General features: G+C 46.1%; 1 protein-coding gene across 1 annotated transcript in view; it reads right to left on the bottom strand.

The window, feature by feature from the left end:
• Positions 1–877: 877 nt before the first annotated feature.
• LRRC8C (leucine rich repeat containing 8 VRAC subunit C) overlaps positions 878–19,717 on the bottom strand; it is a 110,344-nt gene continuing 91,504 nt past the window's right edge. The window contains exon 3 of the mRNA XM_038745066.1: positions 878–3,333. Within this exon, the coding sequence (XP_038600994.1) occupies positions 1,063–3,333 (2,271 nt within the window). The 3' untranslated portion in view covers positions 878–1,062. The remainder of the gene's footprint in view (positions 3,334–19,717) is intronic.

Genomic DNA, 19,717 nt, shown 5'->3' with positions numbered 1-19,717 from the left:
CAGTCCACCAGATATATAACATAGTTTTAGTAGTTAATTTTCCAGTCCAATGCACCCTCCTATCAAGATATCAGAGTTGATTGAATTATTGAAAAAACAGGCTTCTAGTTTCATGATTTTAAATCAAATTACCATCTAGAAAATTAAAACAAATAGAGTCTCACTAATATTTTTCAGTAGAATAACAGTGTAGAGATATGAAAGAAAACCAAACACACTAGGGACTTCTCTTTTACATTTGGCTTCTGAAAAAGCTATGGCAGAAGATGAAAATCTAAGTTGGCCAACCTTAAATGGTGAAAAATAATCTTTTTCTTTGCAAATGTGTAGCCGCCCAGGGTGCTACTTGAAGACGTGAATGTGAAGCAATTTAGCTGAGGTGGATGGGGGTGGGGGTGGGGTGTTGGGAGGGAAGGGGAGGAGTTTTGGGGTGAAAGAAGGGATTTGAGGGTCCCCAAATAACAAGAAAACACATGAAGGAGAAAATTCAGATTCCCCACAAGACCGCTTGTTCCATATGCTGGGAAAAATAACAAAAAGAACTTCTGCTGTTGCTTGGCAATGAATATCTTCTAGACAGTAAACTCGTTGTGGGCAGGGAGTGTATCTGTTACATTGTGTTGCACTCTCCCAAGCGCTTAGTAGAGTGCCCTGCACACAGTAAGCGCTCAATAAATACCATCGACTGACCAATATCTTCCCCTACTAAAACCGATACTCAGAGGCAAGTAATTCAAAACCAGTTCCCTTTCACGAAAGCAAGCAGAACTGAAGAAACAAGAGACGGAACTCACCTGTTCTTGCCAGTAGAAAAAAATACTAAGGAAACATTAGTGTGCGGGACAAATAAAATTTTAAAATATTAACACTGAAAAAATACAAGTAAACTTTTTTATTTAAAAATATAGGTATTCCTTACTCTAAATCAGTCTGTACAGTTTGTCATGTGTGAAAAAGGAAAGAACAAAAAAGAAAAGACAACGTTAAAGGCATTCAGACTCCCTCCTTATTCATACTGTATTTGGTAGAAGCACTTTTCGGCGATGCTTTGAGGCAAAGAAGTTATTCGGCTTTCATTTGCTCCCTGACATCAGAAGGTAGAGTTTCAAACAGAGCATCCTCCACGATCAAGCCAACCCGCTTCAGAGCCCTACAGTCGCCGAGTTCGGGTGGCAGGGTCTCCAAGTGATTGCCTTTCACATCTAAGTATGAGAGGAACTGCAGGTTGGCAATCTTCGGGGAGAGGACGGATAGGCTGTTTTTCGCGATCTTCAACGTCTTCAGCTTCTTGCAGAAGTACAGTTCATCTGGGATGCTCTCCACCTTGTTGCAAGTGATGGAAAAATACTGCAGGCTCTGCAGCACGCCTATTTCCGGTGGGATGAATCGAATGTCATTGTAGGACAGATCCAGGTAGCGGATTTTGTTGCATAGGAAGAGGTGGGAAGGGAGCACCTCGATTTTATTGTGACTGAAGGAGAGCCGCTCTAGGCTCGTGAGCTTTTTGATGTGCTCCGGGATATAGGTGATGCTGTTGTGCCACAGCTTCAGGATGGTCAGTTTCCGCAGGTGCTGGAAACTCACGATCTCCTCGATGGATTTGAGATTGTTTTCCTTTAAGTCCAACTCCTGGAGGCTGAGGAGGCTGAAGACGGCGTGGGGGATGCGCTCCAGATCACAGTGGACCAACTCCAACTCGGTCAAATTAACCATCTTCTTCAGGTTGTTCAGCATGACCAGCTTGGTGCCGTCGTTGTGGATGCACATCCTCTGAAGGTGGCTGGACACGTCAACTACCGACTGAGGGATTTTGGACACGTTGCTCTTGATGAAGAGAACTTTCAGGCTCTTCAGATCCCGCAGAGACTCGAGCGTAATGTTCTTGGCGATATCGTGACTCAGCGAGCCGATTAAGTACAGCTCCTCCAGGTTCCGGAGGCCGTAGAGCCAAGGGGGCAGCTCCCGGATGTCGTCGAACTTGACGCTCAGGATCTTCAGGTTTTCCTTCAGGAAGGACAGGGCTGCGCTGTGGATTTTCACAGAGCACTGGTGCAGAGAGAGCTCTTGGAGATTGTCCAGTTGAGCAATGGTGGCTGGGATCATTACGTTCTTAATGATTTCCAGTTTTAAGGACTGCAGTTCCGTGATTTCGAAAACCGTGTCCGGGAGGCCGGACAGCATGATCAGCGGCAACTCCAGCCGGTTCTGGGCGTTCATCTGCAGCTTCTGCCTCAGTTTATCCGCAGTCCATTCATTATTTAAGTTCAACTGTTTCAGTTTGTTTTCGCTGACCTCGGACAGGAACACGGCAAATCTCTTGGAATACAGAGGATCGTACTGGTCGATCATATGAAGCATGAACGCAAAGTCGTTCTTGACGTCGGGAATATCGTCAATTCCCGTCTCCTGCCGGACGTACTCAAAGGAATATTCCTTCAGGGAACGGTAGAAGAGCCAATATAGGGTGTAAAGGCACGTGAATCCATAGATGCTCACGAAGCACAGGTAGCAGAAGGAGAGTTTCGAAAACAAGTGGGCCATGGTGTGGTTGCAGGAGAAATGTTTATAGCCCGTCATGTCTTGAATGTCAACATTGCAGTCTACAGTAAACTGGACTTCGGAGACCAGCGCGCTGTTATACGCAATAATGATCAGGAATTTGATAACCTTAAGGACAGTCTGGCGAACGTACATGGCGTAAAGTATGTCGCCTTCCTCAACGTGCAGCCGGAACTTCTTGACTTTTTCAAACAACGCCTTTGCCTGTTCCCCTTCTTTCTTATCCAGAGCCCCCGCCGTTGCCTTATCCACGACAAACTTCTCCGGGATAGATTTTAACGACTGACTCTTCACCAAGGTGCCTTCTGCGGCCGGAGGGGCGGGGATGGCCCTGTTCATGTTGTTCTTCCTGTTATCCTTCTCTTCCGAGTCTTCCCCGGACACCTCCGACAAGGCCCTCGTGGTCCAGGGGGAGTCGAAACACTTCCCGAGGATCGAAATGAAGTGTTCGATTTTGGAGCTGGAGCCGGGGAATTTGAACCAGAAGTTACTACAGAGCATGAAGATGAGGGTATGTATGAGCACAAGATAGGGAAAGTACTTTGCATACCAGTGTAAGGCCCGTTCGTAACACATTTGGTTTATGAAGCTATACTGCTGGAGGTCCAGATCGGTTTTCAAGCCCTTCATTTCCACGGTGACTGGATTGGTGGAGGGCTTAGGGGGTGGCAAGGCCGTTGTGCTGACGATGGCGTGAGAGGCATTGGGGACGGAAGAGTGGTTCTGAGCAGGTGGGACTCTTTTTGGAAGGCAGATGATCTTGTCTTGCATGACCTGAAACAGATAAAAGAGATGTTGCAATTGAATTACCCGGAGGCTTTCTAATGTTGTTAAGACTAGGAAAGATACAGCTTCCCCGAAATATCTTCTGACTCTGCCTTAGAGGCGCATGCAAGCCAGCCCAGCTGTTAGGTCTTCATTATTTATCCTAGACAGAAAGGAAACAGCTGACGTGCATCTTTACGTTTGAAGTCATGGCATAGATGACATAAAAGCAGCATGGCTCAGTGGAAAGAGCCCGGGCTTGGGAGTCAGAGGTCATGGGTTCTAATCCCAGCTCCACCAGTCAGCTGTGTGACTTTGGGCAAATCACTTCGCTTCTCTGGGCCTCAGTTCCCTCATCTGTAAAATGGGGAATAAGACTGTGAGCCCCACGTGGGACAACCTGATCACCTTGTATTGTCTGCAGTGCTTAGAACAGTGCTTTACACATAGTAAGTGCTTAACAAATGCCATCATCATCATAAAAGACCCAGAGAATATCTTTTACTGACACCATGATGAAGTCTATTCCATGAGAAACCTTGAGCATTTTTTATGCCCTTCCACTACCTACCTTAAAATTCACAGCATACAGTTAGCCAGGTAAAGAGTTTTCATCTCTTTAGAGTGCTTAGAACAGTGCCTTGCACATGGTAAGTGCTTAATAAATGCCATCATTATTATCTCCTGGAGGAGATGGGATTATTCAAGGGCTGAACAACCACTGCCTGGGATGCAGGTGGGCCTACATTTCAATCAACCAATCAATCAACAACACTAATGGATTGGTTTTGTGCACAGAGTCCTGTACTAAGCATTTGGGGAGAGTACAATATAACAGTGTTGGCAGACACAGTCCCTGCCCAAGTGGAGTTTGTAGTCTAAAGGGGTACCTACCTAAGTGCTGTGGGGTTGTGGATGAGGTGACTATCAAATGCTTACAGGATACAGATCCAAGTATACAGACGATGAAGAAGGGAGCGGGAGTAGGGGAAACAAGGGCTTCACTGGGGAAGGCCTCTTCCAGTGGCCTGTCCCAACTCTGGAGCGGGGATGAGTAGGATGGCAGGGGGGACTGGGAGGCAGGAGTTGGGTGTGGGGGCAAGAAGGGAACCTGAAATAGGATGCTGCAGGGTGAGAGGAAAATATCCAAATTATAGCGGGGTGTGGGGGTCACATCCCTGCTGCTTTCAGCTCCCTCACCCAGGAATCAATCAATCAATCAATCAATCGTATTTATTGAGATCTTTATGGGTGCAGAGCACTGTACTAAGTGTTTGGGAAGTACAAGTTGGCAACATATAGAGACGGTCCCTACCCAACAGTGGGCTCACGGTCTAGAAGGGGGAGACAGACAACAAAACAAAACATATTAACAAAATAAAATAAATAGAATAGATATGTACAAGTAAAATAGAGTAATAAATATGTACAAACATATATACAGGTGGCTGTGGGGAAGGGAAGGAGGTAAGGCGGGGGAGATGGAGAGGGGCAGGAGGAAGAGAAGGAGCGTGGCCTAGTGCCTGGGAGTCAGAAGGACCTGGGTTCTAATCCTTCCTCAGGCCATTTAACTTCTCTGTGCCTCAGTTCCCTCATCTGTAAAATGGGGATAGGAGTGTGAGCCCCATGTGGTACAGGACTGTATCCTACCTGATTGTCTTGCATCTATCCTAGTGCTTAGAACAGTGCTGCATACATAATAAGCACTTAACAAGTACAATAATTATTATTATTATTATTACCAGAAGAAGCATGGGCCTCAGAGTCAGAGGATCTGGGTTTTAATCCCCTCTCCACCACTTGTCCACTGTGTGGAAAGCGGTGACTCAGGCAGGTCACTTCTCCTCACTGTGCCTCAGTTCCCTCATCTGCAAAATGGGGATTCAATACCTGTTCTCTCTCCTACACAGACAGGGAGCCCCATGTGCGACCTGACGATCCTGAATCTACCTGTGCCAAGATGAACCGTAGTATCCACCATTTCGAGGTCCAAATGCTATCTTGTGACCTCCCAGATGAGCAAAGAGGAACTCGGAAGCGTGAGGGGGGCACTACCCCCGTGACTGATGCTGCCAGACACACCAGGTCAGGAATGTGCTTTGTACATTGTAAGCGCTTAATAAATGCCATAAAAAAAAGGTGTCCTTCACCCCCGTGCCAACCAAATTAGGTACGGAGGAGCGAAAGGTGAGGGAAAGGGGGAGGTGTGTTCGGAGATTAGACAAGCAGAATCCGGAAGCCTAAACTGCCTGGAAGGATAGGTGATAAATATCCGCCACCTCTGACATTCTGGGCAGCAGATCGAGACTTGCAGCAGCCGGCTGTGAGTCGTCCCTGCCCAGAGTGTGGGACAGATGCACATTCTGTCTACACCAAGTGAGAAGCCATGGGACAGGGAAGTGTTCCCCTGAGCACTCCTGGGGTTGGGAGCTGGGTGCTTCTCTAATCAATCAATCAATCATATTTATTGAGCACTTACTATGTGCAGAGCACTGTACTAAGCGCTTGGGAAGTACAAATTGGCAACATATAGAGACAGTCCCTACCCAACATTAGGTTCACAGTCTAAAAGGGGGAGACAGAGGAAACAAAAACAAAAACAAACATACTAACAAAATAAAATAAATAGAATAGATATGTACAAGTAAAATAGAGTAATACATATGTACAAATATATATACATTTATACAGGTGCTGTGGGGAAAGGAAGGAGGTAAGATGGGGGGATGGGGAGGGGGATGAGGGGGAGAGGAAGGAAGGGGCTCAGTCTGGGAAGGCCTCCTGGAGGAGGTGAGCTCTCAGCAGGGCCTTGAAAGGAGGAAGAGAGCTAGCTTGGCAGATGGGGAGAGGGAGGGCATTCCGGGACAGGGGGAGGACGTGGGCCGGGGGTCGATGGCGGGACAGGCGAGAATGAGGTACGGTGAGGAGATTAGCAGCAGAGGAGCGGAGGGTGCGGGTTGGGCTGTAGAAGGAGAGAAGGGAGGTGAGGTAGGAGGGGGCGAGGTGATGGACAGCCTTGAAGCCCAGGGTGAGGAGTTTCTGCCTGATGCGCAGATTGATTGGTAGCCACTGGAGATTATTGAGGAGGGGAGTAATATGCCCAGAGCGTTTCTGGACAAAGATAATCCGGGTAGTAGCATGAAGTATGGATTGAAGTGGAGAGAGACACGAGGATGGGAGATCAGAGAGAAGGCTGATGCAGTAGTCTGGACGGGATAGGATGAGAGCTTGAACGAGCAGGGTAGCGGTATGGATGGAGAGGAAAGGGCGGATCTTGGCAATGTTGTGGAGCTGAGACCGGCAGGTTTTGGTGACGGCTTGGATGTGAGGGGTGAATGAGAGAGCGGAGTCAAGGATGACACCAAGGTTGCGGGCTTGTGAGACGGGAAGGATGGTAGTGCCGTCAACAGAGATGGGAAAGTCAGGGAGAGGGCAAGGTTTGGGAGGGAAGACAAGGAGTTCAGTTCTCTAAGTGTGAGTAATATAAGTGTATTCCTCCTGACGCTTTGCCATATGTGAGTCACAGAAAAGTGAATTCCTCCCGAGTGGGAAGTATTTGCAGGAGGGAACTAGATGCTTCACCACATGTGAGTAACGCATGAGTGTAATCCTTCCAAGAGGGAATTCTTCAGGGTGCCAAAATGAAATAAGTGTATTCTTTCTGAAAGGGGGGTTCAATTCCTCGCATGTGAATAAGTAAAAAATAAGTGCACACCTCCTGAAAAGGAGGTTTAATTCACCGCTTGGAAAAAATTTTGTATGGCTCAGCCTTTCTGACTCCAGTCTCTTAAGCTGCATCGTTCCTCAAACCCGTCCCTGCATTACGGGTGACATTACCCCAGAGCTTACTACAGTGCTTGGCAAATAGTAAGTGCTTAACAAATACCACAATCATTATTAATATCATTATTATTATTATTAACTTCTTCCTTCCCCCAAAGCCCACAGGGCAAAGGCGCTGAGGAACAGCTAGTTGAGAGAAATTTCTGCAAACCTGTCTGTGGATAAAAAATATCTCATTAGACTGAGGAGTGCGGGGAGGTGAATCCTTGGAATGTTTTCTGTCAAATAAGTGGTCTTCTTGACACTTAGGTTCCTGGGGGCTCAGGGGCTGAAGTAATGGGGAGAGGGCCTCTCCACAAATACTGGTCTTTCTAGAGAGGCACAATTCCCACACAAACTATGGGCGTGGACTCCACTTTAGGGCTGGCCCATGAAAGTTCCAAATTGATTTTTCTCTGGAAAAATCGTATGAAAAGTCACCCTTGCCAGCTGGAGACATAGACGTAGCCATGAACTCCTTCAGATTTCCTTTGGTCTGTGTGCTCAGTACAAGTGCTTAGCACAGTGCTCTGCACACATTAAGCAATCAATAAATACTTTTTATTGATAAATTGATTGACCTCTAATTAGATCTTCACATCAGTTTTTTATGATATTTGTTAGGCGCTTATTATGTATTAAGAACTGTTCCGAGAACTGAGGTAGGTACAGTTGGTCAGGTTGGACACTGTCACTGTCCCCCACAGGGCTCACAAACTAAGTCAGCGGGAGGAGGAGTTAATCCCCATTTTACAGATGAGGTAACTGAGGCACAGAGAAGTTTAGTTCTGTGAAGTTCGTATCAGTTGCTACGAAAAGTGGAGGGATTGAAAGGAGCTATTTCCCAGGCTGCCCTTCCTCTGGTTTTTCTCCCCAGTCTGTCTAATGCCTACTATATACTGTTTCCCTTCACTGGCAGCAAAAAAGTTTTCTTGCTTCTTTAGGATGGAACTAAACTGAAAACTAAAAGTGAAAGTATGCTTAAAATAGATAGTATAACCAAAATAAAACCCTCCTAAAGGGAAAATGATCTTAATTTCCCCTTCCCTCAACTTTTCCTCAAAATTGGGAACTTCATGATTCATTCATTCATTCAATCATATTTACTGAGCACTTACTGTGTGCAGAGCACTGTACTAAGCGCTTGGGAAGTACAAGTTGACAACATATAGAGACAGTCCCTACCCAACAACGGGCTCATAGTCTAGATAATTAGGTCCTCTTTCTTTCTTCACAGGCCGAGGAGTTGAAGGAACCCTAAATCCCCTAGTCATCTCATCACCCTCATCTGTGTTCGAAGCAAAACATTTCCTCTGTTTGGCCCCAGGGTGTAGCTCCACTGCTCACAGTGTTTCTTCCTGTGGGGCTCCAACCTCAGCCCAGTGAACTTAGCTGTCTGATGAGACCAGGGCACTGGTGACCCACTTTCTAGACAGCATGTGTCCTCGGCCCTGCCTTCTGCCCTGATATTCCCCTTTTTTTAAATGGTACTTCCATTTTCCATTGTCTGCCCTCCAAACAGGTAGAGAATGATTTCCTTTCTCAGCTCTAACGGTCATGTTTTAAGTAGTGACTTAAAGCTGAGTCATTACTGTCACTCATCTGGCTTTTCATCTCAATGGTTCAGCTACACAAAATGGACACAGAGGCCATCCCTCAACTGTTGAGAGAGAGCCTCCGGGTCCATTTTGTCCAACTCCACTTCTCTGGCTCCTCTGCTCTATTAAATCTGCTTTGCTCAGACCAGCTCATGAGGTTGCTGCACAGACTACTGGGCATAACCCACAGAGGAAGAGATAACAAAGGTTTTTACTGTAAACGCCTTGTGGGCAGGGAACATGCTTGCTAATTCTATTATACCACACTCTCCCAAGTGCTTAGTACAGTGGTCTGCACAGAGTAAACTCTCAATAAAAGCCATTGACTGATTATCACTAGGAGGGAGGAGATGGCAAGGGCTGAGATTGACGGAAGAAATGCTGAAAATTCTGCCCAAGTTCAGTAAAGAGCATAACCAAGCCAAGTCACTTAACTTCTCTGAGCCTCAGTTCCCTCACCTGTAAAATGGGGCTCAAGACTGAGCGCCACGTGGGACGTGGACCATGTCCAACACAGTGCTTAGTACGCCTGGCATATAGTAAACGCTTAGCAAATTGCATACATATTCTATATAGGCCTCCCTCAACGACTCCCTCTCCCTTCTGTGTTTTCTATGCAATTGGATCTGTGCCCTTTAAACATCTAATAATAATAATAATGATGGCATTTATTAAGCACTTACTATGTGCAAAGCACTGTTCTAAGTGCTGGAGAGGTTACAAGGTGATCAGGTTGTCCCACGGGGGGCTCACAGTCTTAATCCCCATTTTACAGATGAGGTAACTGAGGCTCAGAGAAGTTAAGTAACTTGCCCAAAATCACAGAGCTGACAAGTGGTGGAGCTGGGATTTGAACCCATGACCTCTGACTCCAAAGCCCGTGCTCTTTCCACTGAGCCATGCTGCTTCTCTACATAGGTGACCCAGAGGACAGAATGGATAGGGGAAATATGGGCTTAATCAAGAAAGGCCTCTTGGAGGAGAGTGATTTTGGGAAATCACTCTCCTCCACTGATTATAGAGGATTATCAGTGATATAATCACTGATATAATAATAATAATCATATTTGTTAAGCACTTACTATCTGCCAAGCACTGTTCTAAGCACTGGGGTAGATACAAGGTAATCTGGTTGTCCCACGTGGGGTTCAAAGTCTTAATCCCCATTTCACAGACGAGGTAACTGAGGCACGGAGAAGTTAAGGGACTTGCCCAAAGTCACACAGCAGACGAGTGGCAGAGTTGGGATTAGAACCCACGTCCTCTGACTCCTGAGACCACGCGCTTTCCACTAAGCCATGCTGCTTCTCTTCACCCCACCTTACTTAGGTACAGATCTGTATTTTATTTATTTATATTAATGTCTGTCTCCCCCTCTAGACTATAAGCTTGTTGTGGGCAAGTAACATGTGTTACTTGTTAACACTGGTTACAAATCAAAGGTTGCAAGTAGCATGGCACATTGGATAGAGCCTGGGCCTGGGACTCAGAAGGTCATGGGTTCCAGTTCTGGCTCCATCACTTTGCTGTGTGACCTTGGGTAAGTCACTTCCTTCTCTGTGCCTCAGTTATCTCATCTGTAAAATGGGGATTGAGACTATGAGCCCCATTGGGACAGGGACTGTGAGCCTCTTTTAGACTGTGAGCCCACTGTTGGGTAGGGACTGTCTCTATATGTTGCCAACTTGTAGTTCCCAAGCGCTTAGTACAGTGTTCTGCACACAGTAAGTGCTCAATAAATACGATTGATGATGATGACACAGTCCAACCCAATTTGCTTGTACCCGCCTCAGCGCCTTAGTACAGTGCCTGGCACATAGTAAGCACCTAAAAAAACCATAATAATAATAATAATGCCTACCAACTCTGCTGTACTTTTCTCTCCCAAGCATTTAGTAGCAGAGATTGCCCGGGCTTGGGAGTCAGAGGTCATGGGTTCTAATCCTGCCTCCACCACTTGTCAGCTGTGTAACTTTGGGCAAGTGACTTGACTTCTCTGTGCCTCAGTTACCTCATCTGTAAAATGGGGATTGAGATTGTGAGCCCCACGTGGGACAACCTGATCACCTTGTATCCTCCCCAGCGCTTAGAACAGTGCTTTGCACATAGTAAGCGCTTAATACCAAAATTATTATTTAGTACAGTGCTCTGCACACAGTAAGCGCTCAATAAATACCACTGATTGACACTGATTGATTGAGTTGAAAATCAACCATCTGATTCAGAGAAACAGATTAAAATAAAGGTTAGGACAGCACCGAGGCAATGTCACATTTGGTTTCAGGCCAGAGATGTAGCTGACATTGGTCAGGGGACTGAAATGGGAGAGCAGACAGGTTCTGACTGTTCCATTGGAAAGAAACTTTCCAATGTTCCTCTACCTCTTGACCTCTGGTGGATACATTGTCCACTTTCCCCCATACTAACCTTCTAGACTGTGAGCCCATCTTCTACACTGTGAGCCCATTGTTGGGTAAAGATTGTCTCCATCTGTTGCCCAACTGTACTCTTCAAGTACTTAGTATAGTGCTCTGCACATAGTAAATGCTCAATAAATAAAATTGGATGAATGAATGAGTCTCTCTAGTGGTGTGGCTACTCTACGAGCTTTCTTAAAAGCCTCCTTAGCCAGCTTTAATTGTGGCCTTTGTTACACGCTAGGTGCCAAGCACTGTACTAAGCACTAGGAAATAAAGAAGAAGATCAGGTGGGATGTAGTCACCATCTCATGTGGGGCTCACAGTCTAAGTAGGAGGGAAAATAGGCATCAAGTCCCCATTTTATGGACAAGGAAAGTGAGGCACAAGAGAAGCAGTATGGCCTAGTGGAAAGAGCATGGGCATGGGTGTCAGAGAGCCTGGGTTCTAATCCTGGCTTTGCCAAACGCCTGCTGTGTGACTTTGGGCAAGTGACTCAACTTCCCCATGTCTCAGTTCTCTTGTTCTCCCTCCTATTTAGATTGTGAGCCTCATGCAGGACAGAGACTATGTCCACCCTAATTCACATGTATCTACCCCAGTGCTTAGAACAGTGCTTGACACATAATAAATGTTTAACAAATACCATAACCCCCACCTCCAGCCCCCACAAAAATGGAAGTCAAGTGACTCATCCAAGTTTACACAGCAGGCAAATGGCAGAGTGGGGATGAGAATCCAAGTCTTCTGATTCCCAAGCCCCAGGCTCTTTGATGATGATGACAGTATTTGTTAAGCGCCTACTATGTGCCAAGCACTGTTCTAAGCATTAAACCACACTGCTGCTCATGGCCGGCGGGCACTATCATGAGAGAGCAGGGGGCTCTTTCAAAAAGCTGACTGTAACAAGGAGAGGGGGAGTTAATAGAGGATCTGGGCTACTGGGGTTATTACACTTGGACCCATCCTTTTCTGCAGTGAGTTGGACCCTAGAAGAAGAAATCAATCATATCCATCATGCGCTTAGTAAATGCTTGGGAAAGTACAATATAAAAGAGTTGGTGGATGATGATGATGATGGTATTTGTTAAGCGCTTACTATGTGCCAAGCACTGTTCTAAGCACTGGGGGGGGATACAAGGTAATCAGGTTGTCCCACATGGGGCTCACAGTCTTAATCCCCATTTTTCAGATGAGGGAACTGAGGCACAGAGAAGTTAAGTGACTTGCCCAAGGTCACCCAGCTAAGTGGCAGAGCCAGGATTAGAACCCATGACCTCTGACTCCCAAGCCCGTGCTCTTTCCTCTGAGCCACGCTATTTCTCCCTGCCCACAGGGTACCACCAAGAGGAGATATGTCATCCAATAGACTGCTACATCTACTGGATGAGCTTACAATGAGCTTACGGTCTAGACTTATCTAGACCGTAAGCTCATTGCGGACAGGAAAATGTGACTGTTTATTGTTGTATTGTTGTACTCTCCCAAGTGCTTAGTGCTCTGCATATAATGAGCACTCAATAATTATGACTGAATGAATGAATGGGGCTCAGGAAAAGCTAGGTTAATGTCAGACCTAATTGCAATCAAACCCAGTAAAGCCTAGAGAGAAATCATAAGCTGGGCAAAGCCCCTAATTGTCCCCTCTTCTCCCAGAGGACGATTGACCGATTTTTTAGCCAGTTCACTCCCACTGGCATTGCTGTAATGGAGTCAACTGTGAAAGCACCTAGACAGTGGTGCCCACTCGGATGGGGTTGGCACCGGGTAAGCGATGCTGGGCCTTCAGCGGGCACGGAAATGCATTCGCTCCAAACATGTGGCTACAAATAGCTGTTGCAGGTGGTTTCCTGCCCGCCGTAGGCAGTGTTGGCTTGGTCGGTTCTAATTACAAAGCTGAGAACTGGGTTATTGCCAGGAAACAGTTCAACTTAAGGCAGTGAACTGTTAAAAACATACAAAAAAGCAAACGGAATCAAAATGCTAGAATGCCAAGAGATCTATTCACAAATCTCTAGCAAAAACCATCTACAATTCTTGGAGCAAAGACCCTGGATTTACCGTCTACTCATCTTTCCCCCGGTGATTTGGCACTATATATGAAACAATCTGCATGCTGAATTCAGATTCCAGAAACATACATGCACATATTCACATAAAATAGTGGACTGGAAAAGTGCCAGAGTCCCATGTGGGCTGTAACATGACCTGGACCGTTGAGTTTTTTAGCCCCTTAAGATTATAATAATTATGGATGTGGTGTCAGTTTCCTGTTGGTTTGAAGTGGTCTCTGAATGATGTTAATGATCTCATTTATCTGAGTATAATCAGCATTTGTGGAAGCTTAGACATCGCTCCAAAGCCATCTCTTTTCCATTTCACATTCCAATTTTCATACCTGACAGAAGAAAAGTGGTAATTCACAGGTTAAAAAGATACTGAAGAGCAGCGTGGCCTAGTGGAAAGAGCACAGGCCTAGGAATCAGAGGACGTGGGTCTTAATCCCAGTTCTACCAATCAATCGAATCATTGAGTCCTCACTGTGTGCAGAGCACTGTTTTAAGTGCTTGGGAGAGGACAATGGAACAGATGTCTGCTGCGTGACCTTGGGCAAGTCACTTTTATTCTTGGTGCTTCAGTTTCCTCAACAGTAAAATTCATTCATTCATTCAATCGTATTTATTGAGCGCTTACTGTGTGCAGAGCACTGTACTAAGCGCTTGGGAAGTACAAGTTGGCAAATGGGGATTTAATACCTGTTCTCCCTCATACATAGTCTGTAAACCCCATGTAGGACAGGTATCCGACCTGATTGTCTCGTGTTTACCCCAGTGCTTAGAACAGTGCTTGGCACATAGTAAGCATTTAATACAATATAACCCCCCCACCCCCCCAATCAATAATAATAATAATAACAACAATAATAATGCCGAGCAAAGTACTAGTTGTCTTAGCCAATATGGGGGGAGTTGGGGGGTGAAATATTCTTGAGGCAACTGAAAAATAATTTGAACCCAGACATGACAAGTGCACAGGACATCTGTATAATCGGATGCCAGGATACACTGACGGCATTCCGTCTCCAGCCACTTACGCCTCTTCCCACAAGGAAACAGACTCTCTTTTCATAGACTAGCCTGCACTTTCTTCCTCCTGCGTCTGCCCAAATGATGTCAGCCTGGTAACTCTTTACATGAAGAAGCTGAGCGCTGACTCACTGGAGAGCCGCTGTGGGGGTGTGGGCGGATTCCTAAGCCAAAATGAAACGGCAACCTCCACTCCATGCGTTTTCTCTTAAATGCAATGTTTCCCTCAGGTCATGGATTATCGTTAGCTGGAGAGGAAGCTGCATGGTTCAACTGTTTACCTAATTTTCTCCATTAGGAGACACGCCAGTCACTGAGGCAGTTCTCCCTCTCGGTTGGGACAGGTAGTATTTAAATTTGGAGAATGACAATTGTGGTGTTTGTTAAACGTTTACTATGTGCCAGGCACTGTACTAAGCCCTGGGATGGATATGAGCTAATCGTGTTGGATGCAGTCCTTGCCCCAAGTGGGGGCTCACAGTCTCAAGCCCCATTTTACAGGTGAGGTAACTGACGCATAGAAAGTGAAGTGACTTGCTCAAGTTCACATGGCAGACAAGTGGAGGAGGCAGGATTAGGACCCATGACCTTCTGATTCCCAGGCCCATGCTCCTTCCACTAATAATAATAATAATGATAATATTAATGGCATTTATTAAGCGCTTACTATGTGCAAAGCACTGTTCTAAGCGCTGGGGAGGTTACAAGGTGATCAGGTTGTCCCACCACACGACTACACCATGCTGCTTCTCATAAGTAACAGCAGGGCAGCCTGGCTCCTGGAAAACAGAGCCTTAGGATTATGAACACCTAGGGAAGATTCATAAAATCTTTCTCATCCAAGAAGGTAAGATTAATATGGATTACTTGACCTGGGAGAACCTTATTGCTAGAGACATCTAAAGCCAAGCCTGAAACATTCAAGGAGCTTCTTTAGACAAAACCACCATCCTCCCTGTCGCACAAGGCTGCAACTTTGGATTTATCCTTGATTCATCTCTCTCCGTCAACTTGCATATTCAGCCAGTCATCGAATGCTCCAAACTCCTCTCTCCACCACATCTTCAGAATCCTTTCCTTTCTCTCCATCCAGATTACTGTCATGTGCCAAGCCCTTGTTCATTCATTCATTCAATTGTATTTATTGAGCGCTTACTGTGTGCAAAGCACTGTACTAAGACCTTGGGAGAGTACAATATAACAACAGACACATTCCCTGCTCACAAGCTCATGGTCTAGAGAGGGAGATAGGCATTAATAAAATTAATTAATAGATGAATAAATAAATAAATACATTTCAGATTTATACATATGTGCTGCGGGGATGGGAGAGAGGATGAGTGAAGGAACAAGTAAGATCGGCGCAGAAGAAAGTGGGAGAAAAGGAGAGGAGAGCTTGGTCAGGGAAGGCTTCCTGGAGATGTGCCTTCAATAAGATTTTGAAGTGGGGGAGAGCAATCATCTGTCTGATATGAGGAGGGAGGGCATTTCAGGCCAGAGGTAGGATGTGGGTGAAAGGTCGGTGGTAAGATAGACAGGATTGAGGTACAGTGAGAAGGCTAGCATTAGATGAATGAAGTGTGAGGGCTTGGTTGTAGTAGGAGAGTAGCGAGGTGAGGCAGGAGGGGGCAAGGTGATTCTGTGAGCCCACTGTTGGGTAGGGACTGTCTCTATATGTTGCCAATTTGTACTTCCCAAGCACTTAGTACAGTGCTCTGCACATAGTAAGCGCTCAATAAATACGATTGATGATGATGATTATGTCATAACCCATCTTGATTACTGCATCATTCATTCACTCAATCACATTTATTGAGCACTTACTGTGTGCACAGCACTGTACTAAGCACTTGGGAAGTACAAACTGGCAACATATAGAGATGGTCCCTACCCAACAATGGGCTCACAGTCTAGAAGGGGGAGACAGACAACAAAACACAACATGTGGATTGGTGTCAAGACTTCAGAACAAATAGAATTAAAGCTAAATGCACATCATTAACAAAATAAATACAATAGTAAATATGTACAAGTAAAATAAATACAGTAATAAATCTGTACAAACATATATACAGGTGCTGTGGGGAGGGGAAGGAGGTAAGACCGGAGGTGGGGAGGAGGAGAGGAAAAAGGGGGCTCAGTCTGGGAAGGCCTCTTGGAGGAGGTGAGCTCTCAATAGGGCTTTGAAGGGAGGAAGAGAGCTAGCTTGGCGCATGTGTGGATGGAGGGTGTTCCAGGCCAGGGGGAGGACGTGGGCCGGGGGTCGACGGCGGGACAGGCGAGAACAAGGTACTGTGAGGAGGTTAGCAGCAGCAGAGGAGCGGAGGGTGCGGGCTGGGCTGGAGAAGGAGAGAAGGGAGGTGAGATAGGAGGGGGCGAGGTGATGGACAGCCTTGAAGCCGAGAGTGAGGAGTTTTTGCTTGATGTGTAGGTTGACAGGCATCAGCCTCTTCAATGACCTCCCTGCTTCCAGCCTCTCCCCTCTGCCCTCATTTTTCTAAAAAATATTTCTGTGCATGTCTCCCCACTCCTCAGAAACTTCCAATAGCTGCCCATCCAACTGTGCATGAAGCAGAAGCTCCTCAACATTGACTTTAAGCCACTCAATCAACTCTTTCTTCTCCACCTATCTCAATCATCTCCCACTATAACCCAGCCCAGGCCCTTGCTCCTCTAATACCAATACACTAACTGTGTCTCACTATCTTGCCTTTGGCCCTTTGCTCATGCCCTCCTTCCTGCCTGGAATTCCTTTCCTCTTTGTAACCAATAAACAACCACTCTTCCCATCTTCAAAGGCCTATGAAAATCATATCCCTCAAGGAATCTTTCCCTGACTAATCTCTTGTCGCCTCATCCTAGTTTCCCAGACTACTGCTTCACCTACACACTAAATCCATATCCCTAAAACATTTAGGTACTCAACATCTCCATCACCACGTCACTTGCGTATATGTTCCTATCCCTGCATACTTCTCTCCTGTAATGCTAACCTTCTCCCTGTACCTCAATCTTGTCCTGCCTCTGGCCTGGAACATCCTCCCTCTTCATATCCGACAGACAATTACTCTCCCCCACTTCAAAGTCTTACTGAATGCACATCCCCTTCAAGAGGCCTTCCCCGACTAATTCCTCTTTTCTTTTTCTCCCATTTTCTTCTGCACCACCTTGATTTGCTCCTTTTATTCATTCATTCAATCATATTTATTGAACGCTTACTGTACGCAGAACAATGTATTAAGCGCTTGGAAAGTACAATCTGGCAACGAATAGAGATAATCCCTACCCAACATCGGGCTCACTGTCTATGGCAGGGGAGATAGACAACAAAACAAAACAAATAGGTAGGCATCAATGGCATCAATATAGATAGAATTATAGATATATACATCATTAATACAATAAATAGAATAACAAATTTATACACAATTGCTGTGGGGTGGGGAGGGGGATAGAGCAGAGGGAGGGAGTCGGGGCAATGGAGACAGGAGGAGGAGCAGAGAAAAAGGGGGGCTCAGCCTGGGAAGGCCTCCTGAAGGAGGTGAGCCTTCAGGAGGGCTTTGAAGGGGGAAAGTGCGGTAGTTTGGCAGATTTGAGGAGGAAGGGCATTCCAGACCAGAGGTATGGCATGGGCCAGGGGTCAATGGTGGGACAGGAGAGAATGAGGCACAGTGAGGAAGATAGCACAAGAGGAGTGGAGTGTGTGGGCTGGGCTGGAGAATGGAGGTGAGATAGGAGGGGGCAAGGTGATGGAGATCTTAGAAGCCAATAGTGAGGAGCTCTTGTCTGATACAAAGGTTGATAGACCATGAGTGGAGATTTTTGAGGAGGGGGTGACATGCCCAGAGCATTTCTGCAGAAAGATCATCTGGGCAGCAGAGTGAAGTATAGACTGAAGTGGGGAGAGACAGGAGGTTGGTAGATCAGAAAGGATGTTGATACAGTAATCCAGTCAGGATATGATGAGTGATTTTATGAACAAGGTAGCGGTTTGGATGGAGAGGAAAGGGAGGACCTTGGCGATGCTGTGAAGGTGAGACCGGCAGGTTTTGGTGACGGATTGGATGTGTGGGGTGAATGAGAGAGCGGAGTCGAGGATGACACCAAGGTTGCAGGCTTGGGAGATGGGAAGGATGGTAGTGTCATCCACAGTGATGGGAATGTCAGGGAGAGGACAGGGTTTGGGAGGGAACATAAGGACCTCAGTCTAGGACATGTTGAGTTTTGGGTGGCAAGAGGACATCCAGGTGATGTCCTGAAGGCAGGAGGAGATGTGAGCCTGGACGGAGGGAGAGAGAACAGGGGAGGACATGCCCCCTCTTAGCCCCACAGCACTTACATACATATCTGTAGTTTTATTTATTTATATTAATGTCTGTCTCCTGCTCTAGATTGCAAATTCATTGTGAGCAGGGATTGTGTTTGTTATATTGTTCTCTCCCAAGCGCTTAGTACAGTGCTTTACACACAGTAAGCACTCAATAAATATGACTGACAATTGAGAAGCAGTGTAGCTCAGTGGAAAGAGCACAGGCTTTGGAGTCAGAGGTCATGGGTTCAAATCCTGGCTCCACCAATTGTCAGCTGTGTGACTTTGGGCAAGTCACTTAACTTCTCTGTGCCTCAGTTACCTCATCTGTAAAATGGGGACTGAGACTGTGAGCCCCATGGGGGACAGGGACTGCATCCAACCTGATTTGCTTGTATCTACCCCAGTGTTTAGAACAATGCCGGGTGCATTGTAAGAACTTAACTAATTCCATTATAATTATTATCATTATTATACTCTGTGCCTCAGTTATCTCATCTGTAAAGTGGGGATTGATACTGTGAACCCCATGTAGGACATGGATTGTGTAGATCCACACTGCTTCTGTTCTATTCTTCTCACGCGTCCCACCCAGCACAGTTGTGCCAAAGTGAACAAAACTTCAAAGCTGGGAGACTTCATTCTAGGACACCTGTCCTAGATGTCCCCCTTCTTGACTGTGAGCCCACTGTAGGGTAGGGACTGTCTCTATATGTTGCCAACTTGTACTTCCCAAGCGCTTAGTACAGTGCTCTGCACACAGTAAGCGCTCAAAAAATACGATTGATTGATTTACCTCCATCTTGTCTATCTTGACTAAATCCTACTTTTGGCTTGGAACACCCTCCCTCTTCATATCTGACAATCACTCTCCCCACCTTCAAAGCCTGATTGAGGGCACATGTCCAAGAGGCCTTCCGTCTAAGCCCTCATTTCCTCTACTTCCACTCCCTCCTGTGTCACTCTTGCATTTGTACTAAGCGCTTGGGAGAATATAATATAATAGAGCTGGTAGACACATTCCCTGCCTACAGCGAGCTCACAGTCTAGAGAAGGAGACAGATATTACAGATATCCCTTCTAGACTGTGAGCCTGTTGTTGGGTAGGGACCATCTCTATATGTTGCTAACTTGTACTTCCCAAGAGCTTAGTACAGTGCT

Source organism: Tachyglossus aculeatus, chromosome 4 (genome assembly GCF_015852505.1).
Source record: "Tachyglossus aculeatus isolate mTacAcu1 chromosome 4, mTacAcu1.pri, whole genome shotgun sequence".
NCBI classification, from domain to species: domain Eukaryota; kingdom Metazoa; phylum Chordata; class Mammalia; order Monotremata; family Tachyglossidae; genus Tachyglossus; species Tachyglossus aculeatus.
The sequence above is the reverse complement of the archived record's forward strand: the minus strand, read 5'-3'. Positions and strand labels throughout refer to the sequence as shown.